This window comes from Acinonyx jubatus, chromosome A3, assembly GCF_027475565.1.
Source record: "Acinonyx jubatus isolate Ajub_Pintada_27869175 chromosome A3, VMU_Ajub_asm_v1.0, whole genome shotgun sequence".
Taxonomy (NCBI): domain Eukaryota; kingdom Metazoa; phylum Chordata; class Mammalia; order Carnivora; family Felidae; genus Acinonyx; species Acinonyx jubatus.
Window position 1 is genome coordinate 114,814,366 of NC_069388.1, and position 12,361 is coordinate 114,826,726.

The 12,361-nt window shown below is 36.6% G+C and overlaps 1 protein-coding gene across 6 annotated transcripts in view; it reads right to left on the reverse strand.

Annotated features, from left to right (window-relative positions):
- Positions 1-12,361, reverse strand: part of CLIP4 (CAP-Gly domain containing linker protein family member 4) — an 80,830-nt gene that overhangs the window by 47,057 nt on the left and 21,412 nt on the right. For 4 of the 6 annotated variants that reach the window (XM_015064197.3, XM_053201063.1, XM_027033472.2 and 1 more), the window contains 4 exons: positions 10,496-10,643; positions 2,390-2,529; positions 1,500-1,593; positions 24-185 (listed from right to left, as the gene is read on the reverse strand). In XM_015064197.3, the coding sequence (XP_014919683.3) occupies positions 24-185; positions 1,500-1,593; positions 2,390-2,529; positions 10,496-10,628 (529 nt within the window). In that variant the 5' untranslated portion in view covers positions 10,629-10,643. Of the gene's footprint in view, positions 1-23; positions 186-1,499; positions 1,632-2,389; positions 2,531-10,495; positions 10,644-12,361 lie in introns of those variants that run through there. The other 2 variants (XM_053201062.1, XM_027033474.2) reach the window with 2 other exon arrangements.

Sequence of the window (12,361 nt, forward strand, 5' to 3'; positions counted from 1 at the left end):
AATGGTGATCTTATGGTACTTGCCTTTTGGTTTAGATGTCTTCAAAATCACTTTTATAAGCTCAGGGACATCAAAATAAGCAGCATAATGCAAAGCATTCATATTTGTCCAACGACTCCGTAAACTAACATCTGCTCCCAGATCAATAAGTTGAGTTGCAAATTTTACAGCTGTATCAACATCACCTAAAGAAAGTTTTCTAAATTATTCTTCTTCAGTACAAACTGCAGTTCCAATAGATGGCTATCTAGTACCTCATTTTAAAAGCCAAAGTAAATAGCATACCAAATATATACATACACCTCAAAAATTTCACTTACAAGGAATTTATTCTAAGAAAATAATCATACTCAGAGATATGGATAAACAGCCATAAAGATGTTCATCACAGCACTTTTTATCACGAATAAATTTCTGAAACTAAACTACTTTACAAATAAATAATAAATTTTATTCTAAAATAAAGTTCTAAAAGCACAATAATAAGAAACTGGTTAAATAAATCATAAGTCATCCACATAATGGAATATTTATACAAAGCCATTAAAAACAATGTACTAGGGGTGCCTGGGTGGCACAGTCGGTTAGGTGTCTGACTCTTGATCTCCACTCAGGCCATGATCTCAGGGTCATAAGTTCAACCCCCACATTGGGCTCTGTGCTGGGTGTGAAGTCTACTTTAAAAAAAAAAAAAAAAGGCAATGCACTAGATTAGTCCTACTCAGTGTGCTCTGTGGACCACTAGCAGTCCCAAACTGTAATTTCTCTGTCCTTTTGATAACCCTTTTCTTTTTCCCTATACAATCATTTCTTCAGAATATATTAATCAAAATTTCATGCATTATGAAACACAAGTGGGCTTGTATTTTATATCTTTATTTCATTTTTCTATTATAATTTCATTTTTACTTTATTTTACAAAAAGAATCAGTCCATGATGGATTGTAGAAAAACAAGTCCTTAATCAACAGCTTAAGAAGTCTATATCAGACTATTGAAACAGGGACAGAGACTCACAATATATAGTTAAGTAATAGAGGCAGGTTTTATACAATGGTAAAAGCACAGAACACCAACCTGGGAAAAATGTGCATACATGTTATGTATATAGAAATACCCCTCGGACAGGCCTAAAGGCTGGGGTCTGTAGGGACTGGATACTTGGAAAACAACTTGGGTTGTCTAACCGTGCCGTAAACTCTCAGGAAGGTTCTAGGGTGTTACCGGTTACTCTCGCCTAGCGAGCATGCAGCAATGAAGCCTGCCTGGATGTACCAGGCTGGGATGTACCAGGAGACTATAAAGCCCCCCTGAGAAAAGGGAGGGAAGGGGACAAGGTTTTGGGGAAGACCCCACTGAATGCTTGCCTATTCAGGGGATACTGTTATCATCAGCTGGGTACCCTCCCAGGGACTGTGGATGGCATAAACACAGCTTATACAAACACAAATACAGTGTTTGTATTGTCTTAAGCCACTAGTAGTTTGCCACACACTTACCAATACCATGAGCTCCAGATTTGCAAGTATAATGTAAAAGTGTCATATCTGTCAATCCATCTCTGTCATTCACATTGCAACCTCTCTTAAGAATCTGAGGAAACCAAGGATGGTATCATGATAACATGGCCACTGAAAGCCGATTTCAAACCCATGCTGAGAACCAGGTTAGACCATCTTATTGGAATTTGTTCTCAATAAAATGAGTATCGAGAACGGGCTTCTCTCAGGGACAAACTTTAAATCTACATCCAATAACAACGATGAAAACTGAACTTGTCAGCAGACTGAAGGAAATTCCTAAAGACGATTCCAGGGTAACCTGGCACTCCAGATACGTACTTTACTTAACCTCTCAAAGGATCAGCAAAATTTTCTTTATAATGGGCTTAATGGCATTTGAAAATATATACATAACCTTTCTCTCCTTACAATGTGACAATGTGCAGGTCAAGGAACCCAGTAACTCTTGCCTCCCTCCTTCAAAAAATCAAATGTTTTTAAAAACTATACTCAAGCCTAGATCTTTACCAAACCACCCAAAAGTATAGGTAAAATGTGTCGGTAATCAAATCTCCTCATAGAGTGTATTTTTTAAAGTTAACAAAATTAATTTGTACAAAGAAAGGAAATATGGAAAATGCCCGCTGCCATCAAGAGTCTATAACGTCAGAGCTCCAGGTGTCAGCAAATGAGGAGCATGAGGGAACAACGGAAAGAATGTACAACTGCTCTGAGCAAAGCCTGGAGATACAAGAATAAACATCAGAATGTTTCAAAGGTTTCCCATGTATCACCACCTTTCCGTTCAGATGGCAGGGTTCAAAGGGGAGCACCTATACAATTAACAATCCCAATGATGCCAAATGTAAAATGTAGGAATTCCTTACCTCATTTCCAATAATGTCAATGTTCTGCTGGACCTGAGGAACCCACTGTCTTAAAATGGCAAATAATTCTGATACAGAAGTTTTAGGATCAAAGAGAATTTCCTGGCATGATGTATCATTAGGATCAAAGAAAGAAAACTCTGTTTGAAATTTAAAAAAAAAAAGGTATAAATTAAACTTATTAAAAGTTACAAATAAATATATTGAAAATAATAAACAATAAGACCAGTGCTCAAATGATACAAATATTTTTAGATCCTAGCAAAAGTTTACCTTAAGCAATTTTCAAAACCAAAGTCAAGAAAGCCAAAAAAGTATGAAGCATTCCTGAACAGCTGTGAGAACGAGATTTCTGTGCATCATACCACGTTTTTTTTTACAGATGAAACAAAAATGTGAGTGCCACCCATTTCAAACGCTGAATTTTCCAAGAACTACTTCTAAGGCACAGAAACTGTGTCAAATTTTATCAATATTTTCAGCTCTTACAACATAAATATATCATGAACAGTAGATTCACATCAACCACTCATAAAAGGGGGAAAATACCAAAATATCAACTAGTCTATAATTTTAAATATTCTTTTTACTGCTCTGATTTGCCCAATTTTCCATAAGAAACAGGCACTGCATTACTTTTTACGCACTGGAAAAGCACAAGGGGAACTGCCACGCCAACCAATTAGGCAACAGTCTCTGGCAACGCAGAAATGAAACCTCAGGACAGAGTGACTGGCTTATTTTGGAATGTGTATTAGTAAAAACATGGAATATCAGCAAAATTGAACATTACCTAAATATCTCTTAAAACTTTTCTAAGATTCACAGACAACTTTGGTCATCCTATGGCTACAGAATAAAAGAGAATGGAAGAAAATCAGATTCTACGATCTTGAAGAATCTGAAAAAAAAAAAAAAAAAAAAAAAGGGCAGGGAATCTAAAAAACCAGAAGCATTTAAAGAAGGAAAGCATTAGCGAACCAACATTTGCTGAGTGCTTACAATTTACCAAACACTACACAAGTCCTCACAAACACCTTACCTAGGAGGGATTATTGTTCTCATTTTGCAGATAAAGAAACCAAAGCTCAGACTAAATCATACTCAAAGTCACACAGCTAGTGAGTGGCAAATCTGGAATGGAAAACCAGTTCTATATCCAAAGTCTATCTTCCTTCCTCTACTATACTGTCTCCCGAAAAGAATTCACTATTGAAGTCAGCTTCTAACAGCATACATGAGTAGCAGGATTCGTATTTATGTTCTTTATGTTTTTAAATATTTTCCAAAATTACACTTATGTACACAGAATTCATACTTTTAGAATCAGGATAAGTAAAAGGTGAGTATAAAAGCACACAACCAAGGATGTGTATAAAAGGGGAGCCACAGTCCATTAGAAGAGAATCAGACTAAAACTAGAATAAGATACTATCCAAAATCTCAGACAACAGAATGGTCCTCTAGGTTCAGAAGGGAAGACACAGAAAAGAACTAGTATCCAACATGGAGAAGCACCTTGCATGGTTTCTTAAACATAGATTTTGGCATGTTTCTTATAAACAGCAGTTGACTAGATTGGGGAGGGGGTGTCTAATTGATTTATCTATTCAATAAATATTTATGGATGAACCCCTTTCCTAGGCATTGGGCATTTCTAGTAGAGAGATTTCTAAATATATACCTTAAGAGACTATGCTGCATGTGTCTGCAGGAGACAGATTCAAGAATTCTTACTGTAGCATTTATTATAATGGCAAAACATTTGGGCTGAAACATCTCTCCATAAAGGAATGGATTGGAGTGGCCTATTCTTTTGCTTTTTTACAACTAAATAAATGAATTCAGATATCTAAGTCATTAACTGATAAGCATAGGTCTCAAAAAAAACATACTGATCAATAAGCTACATAATAATATGCAGTATCTATCATTTACATAAAATTACAAATACACAAAACAGTACTACACATTGTTTACGGATGCTCATATGTATAATAAGTATATAAATAATATGGTTTGGAATCATCACACTAAATTTAAGATAGTGGTTACCTCTGGAGAGTAAGGGGAATAGGACCAAAGGAAAACAAGGAGTTTCAACTTCAAGATTTTCTTGTAACTAAAAAACAAGAGCTAAAGGAAAAATGACAAAATATAATATCTATTCTTTCTGATGGTAGATATGTATGACTTACATGTTTGCTATTATTATATTTTGTGCATTTTTATATTCCCATTTTATATTCCTATTTTTAAAAAATGAAAAGCAACGGGAAAAGAATCCCACACATAATATCAATTAAGGTAACAAACATACCAATGAATGTGTGAAGCTTATTTATAGAAAATTGGAAGAGGAGAGGGATTTAAATGGAAAAGACATATTACATTGCTGAACTAAAAAATAAAATATTTAAAACTGTCAATTTTACCAAAAACAATTATTTAAAATAATTTCAATTCTAATCATCATCTCACCAAGACTTATTGTAAGAGGAGATACAAAATGACTCTACTGTTCATCTGTTGGCAGAGCTTCTCAAACATTAGTATAGATAGGAATCACCTAGGGATCTTGTTACTATGTAGATTCTGATCCACTAAATCTCAAGTGGGGCCTGGGATTGGCTAACAGGCTCCCAGTGATGCCAATGCTACAAGACTAAAGATCATACTTTGAGTAGCAAAAATCTAGAAAGTAAATGTAAGATAAATAAACAAGAACATCTGAACTAAAAAGAATAATGACCTGAGTAGCAAGAGGGAGCAGTAGCCCAATAAATAATAAAGCATATAACAATGCTTCAGTAATTATACACTGAGGTGATGGCAAACAGCAGGTATCATTTAAATAGTACTTAATAGGTGCCAGGGACTGTTCTATGCACTTTATAAATATTACCTAATTTAATCCTCATAATGACCATATGAGGTAGGCACTATTACTGTTCTCATTTTATCAAAGGGGAAGTAGAACAAAGAAGGGGCAGTTAAAAATAAGTAATTTGCCTAAGAATACACAACTGGTAAGTGGTTGAGTCAGGATTAAAGCCAGACTGTTTTGTGATCTTAACCTCTATGCTACCCTGCATAGTAACAAATCTAACTAAATCCAAAGTTTGAGCCCATGAAGAAAAAAAAAAAAAAAAAAAAAGCTTTAACCTAAAGAAAGGTGGAAGTGTCCCGTTTACCCACTTCATGTCAACATGGAGTAATGGGGACCAGATTTACCCTGCCATCTAAAACAACAAAAAAAACAAAGGAAATAGATAAAATGCAGTTTTCAAGGGCACTGGACATCAAGGCAATGAAAGACAGTGACTCCTAAGAGACAGGTACAAAATAGGTGAGTCTTACGATTGTCCCAGGTTTCTGCACTACAGTGCAGAGAGAGGGAAACCAAGAGAAGCCCAGAAGACTCCCTATGTTGAGGAGACAGCGCTGAGAACCCAAGGAAATCAAGGAAGCTAGAGCTCACAGGGAAGAGTATCAGAGGAGAGAGAACCTCAAAGACTTATGGAGGGTCCTCTTGAGTACTTAACATACATTTACAAGTAAAACCCAAAGTAAGAGAAAGAACCATCTAAAAGGATTAAAAGGATCAGAGCCCAGTGCTTATAAAAGGCCTAAAATATTGCCTATTTCTACCAAAAAGACTAGGGAAAAAATTCACAGGGCACTGGGTAGAGTACTGAATAGTGAGAAATAATTAGCCTGAGATTAGCAGTGCTCCAGAAGTACCTAACAAATCAAAAAACCAGACCTGAAATGGCCAAACTATTTCCAAGTAACTTAACTGCATCCCAGAACAAACTTCAAGAATATTTATAGGAATAGAAAAAACAGAGCACTGAACAGGTAAATTCACAATGACTGTCATTCAATCAAAGATTGCTGGGCATGCAAAGAAAGGAGAAAACAGGACCCATAATCAGGGATAACCAACTGAAAAAGACCTAGAGGGGGCACCTGGGTGGCTCAGTCAGTTAAGTGTCCAACTTTGGTTCAGGTCATGATCTCACAGTTCATGAGTTCGAGTCCTGCATCAGGCTCTGTGCTGACAGCTCACAGCCTGGAGTCTGCTTTGGATTCTGTGTCTCCCTCTCTCTCTGCCCCTCCCCTGCTTGCACTGTTTCTCTCTCTCTCAAAAATAAATAAACCTTAAAAAAAATTTTTTTAGGGGCACCTGGGTGGCTCAGTCAGTTAAGCACCTGACTTCAGCTCAGGTCATGATCTCACAGCTCGTGAGTTTGAGCCCCGTGTCTGGCACTGTGCTGACAGCTCAGAGCCTAGAGCCTGCTTCAGATTCTGTGCCTCCCTCTCTTTCTCTGCCCCTCACCGACTCATGCTCTGTCTCTCTCTCCTTCAAAATAAATAAACACTAAAAAAAAACTTTTTTTAATAAAAAAAGTAAAAAATAAATAAATTTTAAAAAACAGACCTAGAGTTGGCACAAAAATTATAATTAACAGTGGGGCACCTGGGTGGCTCAGTCAGTTAAGCATCCAATTTCAGTTCAGGTCACAATCTCATGGTTAGTGAGTTCGAGCTCTGCATCAGATCGTCTGCTGTCAACACAGAGCCCACTTCAGGTACTCTGTCTTCCTCTCTCTCTGCCCCTCCCCCACTCTCACATGCTCTCGCTCTAAAATAAACATTAAAAAAAATTATAATTAACAGAAAAGAATATTAAACCAGTCATTATAACTGTATTCCAAATGTTCAAAAAGTTAAGTAGAGACATGGATGATATGAAAAAGACCTAAATCAAACTTTAGAGATGAAAGCAACATCTGAGATGAAAACTACACTGGGTAAGATCATCAGCGGATCAGACACTGCAGAAGAAAAGATTAATGAACTTGAAGACATAGCAACAGAAACTAAAATGAAACAGAATTTTTAAAACATGAAAAAAAATCAGTGAGCTGTGGGACAACTTCAAGTAGTCTAATATTCACGTAACTGGAGTGTCTGAAAGGGTTCAGAGGCAGGAAAAATATTTGAAGAAATGATTACCTAAACTTGATGAAAAGTGAAACCAACGGGTCTAAGAAGCTCAACAGACCCCGAGCACAAGAACATTAAAAAAAAAAAAATTACACCAAGACACATAATGGAAAAATTACTCAAAAATCAATGATAAGGAGAACATCTTAAAAGCAACTGGGGCGGGAGGGGGCGGGGAAGACGCATTACATTCAGAGAAACAAAAATGAAAGCAGATTTCCTATCAGAAACAATGCAAGTAAAATGACAATGGACCAACATCTTTAAGCACCAAAAGAAAAAAAACTATCAACCTAGATTTCATTGAAAAATGAAAAACATTTTTCAAAAGAGAAGGTAATATAAGTATGTCCTTAGACATATAAAAGCTGCAAGCATTCCTCACCAGCAGACCTGTACTACATGAAATGTTAAAGGAAGCCCTTCAGGCAGAAGGAAAATGGTATTGACTGGAAATCTAGATCTGCACAATAAAGAACACTGGAAAAAATGGTAACTACATGGGCAAATAAGATTTGTTATTACTTAAGTCCATTTAAGAGGCAATTCACTGTTTAAACAAAAGTAATAACAGTGCATTGTGCAGTTTATGACACACATGATATGTGCTCTGTGTAAACTGGCTCTGAAGGTATTCAAAGCAATCAAAAGTCTTTATATTGTCTCAAAGAGTAACGACCTTGAGAATCAACACTGAACTATACATCTAAGCTCTGGTTTGTGCAGGGTGGTCTTTCTTTGTTTCTTGTTTTAATCTCATTCTCAGCCTCACATTCAATGGCTCGCTTTCATTACACTTAGCATAAAATACAAATCCCTTGCCAAGGCCTAAATAATCCTGCAAGATTTGCCTTCCTCTCCAACTTCCTCTCCTGTCATTCTGCCCCTCAATCACTTTGCTTCTTAGCCACGATGGCCTTCCATTAATTCTTAGGATATACCAAAGGCTTTTCCCCCAACTCTGTGCCTTTAACTTCCTATTCTTTGGCCTGTAACACTTCTCTCCAAGATCTTCTTGTGACCAGCTTCCTCTGACTCCAGATGACTACCCCATCTATAATAGATGCTCCACTAATCCTCTATCACAGCACCCTGTTTTTTTCTCCACAAAATTGACTGGGATATTTATATTTTGTTTATTAATTTACTATCTTTTCCCACTAGAATGTCTGTCTTGGTCACTGTGTTATCCTCAGCATCTAGGACAGTACCTAGCACATAACAGGCCCTCAAAAAATACTTAATAAATACAATTCAGGGTGCCACTTTTAAAGGGGACACTGACAACAGTGTACTAAGAAGGAAACAATTAGAATGAAAAGGGTCTAGAAATCCTGCCACTGAGGGAATGATGAAGGAACCAGAAACGTGTAGCCTACGGAAGTACAAGCTAGGTAAAAATATTCAAATTATCTCTAAATATTTGAAGGCTATCATATAAAGAAGTGTGTTCCACACAGCAAAAACCAGTATCAGTTGGCCAAAGTTTCCAGGAGACATATTTTGAGTGTAAATACAAAAACAATTTTATCACACCTAAAACTTTTTAACCATGAAATGGACTATTTCATTAGTTTCCCACTCTTGAAGATATCCAAGTGACTGAGTGGTTATTTATTAGAGATCTTGAAAATAGAATTTCTATCCTAAGAAGTGAGTAGGGAAAAGCTGACCTACAGGTCCATTCAGATTCTAAGAATGTATAATTCTAAGCATATAAGCAATATTTAATTTCAGTTATACATAAGGGTCAATATCCATTATCACCTTACATTCAGTGTATTTATTCAACAAACACTGACTGAGCAACAAATGGCTATATTAGCCCTAAGACAAACCAAAACAAAGCTTGATTGCTACCCCATCCCAAAGAGCTATGGTCTGGGTAAAGAGATCACACAATTATGACTTGGGATAGAACGAAGTAAGCGCCATAAGCAAGGTACAAAGTGCTTTAGTTAAGGTTTTTCCTGCATTACTGATTTTGTTATACCTGAAGATAAGCCCAGTCCATGTTTTGTAAAAGCTGCACATACCTCCCAGGATATAGGCTCAGGTTTTACATAATACTTTTGGTGATTACAAGGCAAAATCTGAACTTGGAGATGAGCAGTTATTAAAATCGATATTACTAAGTTAGATAAATTCCCAATCTAGTAATTTTACACATACTAATACTTAAAAATTGCATTTCTAAACAAAAAAAAATAAAAAATAAAACCTGCATGATCTTTACCTCCAAAGACGATTTGAAATGATGACCTAATACTTTACTTGAAAAATCCTAACTAAATTAGAAATGTAACAAATCTATCAAATTTATCTCCTTGTTTTCTTTTATTCCTTTATCAGTATCTGATAAAATACAGGTCTATGGAAATAAGCCTAAATAAGTAAAAACTAGAATAGTTATAAATTTACATTTTACAAAGGATATTTAAGTGAGCTGATTTAAATATGAGCCAACCCATTCCACATTCCAGGGAAAGGTCTCACTCTCCCTGCCTAGGCATATGGCTTTTTTTTTTTTTTTAAGTTTTACTGTCTTTGTGTATACCTTATAATTACAATGGAAGACACCTGGGACAGTCCAAACTCGGCTTGCTTATGTACTGAAACACATAACTTATTACACTGTCACCCAAATTTGGATCATTTCAGCAGTGATTATTTGGTAAATTAGATCCTAGCATTTCAGAGACAACAGGGCCCTTAGAGATGGCTAGCTCACAGTATTTTGTTTTGTCTTAATACATGGCTTTTTAAGCAAGTCAGTATATTTAACCAAAATAAATACATCAATAGCAAAAGAATGCTAGATGTCTAAGCACCACTGCATTCTAAAAATAAGATCCTCTAAATCCATCATGGTGCTTAAAATGAACATTTTTACATAATAAAAATGCAGACAGCAGAAATAAAGCATTTAGCTTAAGAGGCAGAAAAAGGCAATTGTATTTTTGAAAAAGGAAAACTAGCAATTTTATGAAAACCACAGCAAATGGCTTTAAGAAGAATTATGAATGCAAAAAGGGCATAAGATAGAAGTCAAGTCTCCAGTCTACGGAAAATACATATGGCTACTTAACATACCACAGTCCGAAGGCATTGGTGCTGCAGAAATGGAAAAGACAACTGGTGTATCAGAACCTGGAAATAAAAATGGGTATCTTCCAATCAAAGAATTTCCTTCTACTGGAAAATCTGGAAGGTCCTCTATGGTCATCTTCTAGAAAGCCACCTTTAATGAGAAAGAGAAAAAAGCCTATCTATTGTATTTGTATGCAACTTAGAATGATTGCCTTGAATCACAAAAAGCCTATTTTCTTTTAATATATAAACTACTGACCTTTTTTTAAAGATTTTAGTAATCTCTACACCCAACATGGGACTTGAACTTACAACCCGGAGATCAAGAGTTGCATTCTCCTCTGACTGAGCCAGCCAGGACCCCCAATCTACTGACATTTTTTAACTTCAACCTTCAAGAATCTTTTTGAGAGAGGAAGGGGGAGAAACTTCCTTTTAGCAAACTGCTATTAAAGAATATATGTTGTTTCACACTGTCTCTTACAGACATGCAATCTTTTTAGACAAAGCTCAGGAGAAATAAAAAGCTAAGTATTTCCCCAAAACACATGAAAACCTTTTTTATAAATATTGTTTTTGCTTTTTAATTTTTTTTATTTTAGAGAGAATGAGTGTGCGCATGAGCAAGTGGGGGAGGGGCAGAGGGAGGGAGAGAGAAAGGGAGAGAGAGAGAATCCCAAGCAGGCTCCATACTTGGCACAGAGCCCAATGAAGGGCTCAATCCCATGACCCTGGGATTACGACCTGAGTCGAAATCAGGAGTCATAACCTTGGGGCACCTGGGTGGCTCAGTCGGTTAAGTGTCCAGCTTCAGCTCAGGTCATGATCCTGTGGTCCGTGGGTGGGTTCGAGTCCCACATCAGGCTCTGTGTTGACCACCTCAGAGCTGGAGCCTGCTTTGGATTCTGGGTCTCCCTCTCTTTCTGCCCCTCTCCTGCTCGTGCTCTGTCTCTCTCTCTCTCTCAAAAATAAATAAACATTAAAAAAAAATTTTTAAGTCAAACACTCAACTGACTGAGCCACCCAGGCACCCCTAGGTGAAAAGGTTTTTAAATGCTGAGTTAACCCAAGTGGGTGATATTCTCTTTACTTAGAGTAATAAAGGGATATAATATCCCTTGTAGATGTACCTCTATCATAGGATCTGACACCGGTTACATTATCTATCTTCTAACAGTTCATGCCATGTGCTCATCACATGAAAATAATCTAGTTTAGAGTGTTCTCGTTCTTTTCTGACATCCTAGAAAGCTTCACTGGAAATCAATCACATCACTTGTACAAATATGGGTCTAAGAGCTCCCAGCATTGTTTACTTCTCCCCAACATACAACATCCATTTAGTCCATCCATGCAGAAAATGGAAGGCCATGCCTTTTAAACCACATCACTGATATTGCCTTTTTTTCCCAGAAAACATGAGAACTTAGGATGTTTGCCCTGCAGTGGACTGCTGCACCCTAGCTCAGATAGAAATGGCATAGCAGAGCAAATGTTGGTACAACTGAACTATATATAAAGGTAAAAAGCATCCAGTTTCTTTTGCATCAAGTCTGTAAAGTCTGAAATATTATAAATCTCTTCATCAGTGTTAAATATAAGCAAAGACCATATTACAAAACTAAATAAAAATGATTCTAGGCCATGTCAGTAGAAAGAATAAAGATAATTAACTGGCAGCTTACCCTAGCAGATAACACCATGCTAGAAATTATTCAGTGTGTGTTCTATACTTAACCAATCCTATATCTAACTTAACCATCTTTACTCCACCATCACCACCCTGATCCAAAGAAACAGTCACCTCTCTGAGCTAACTGGTTCCTTTCCAATGATTCATGTTTTCTGAAGACTGTCAGGAACTAGTAA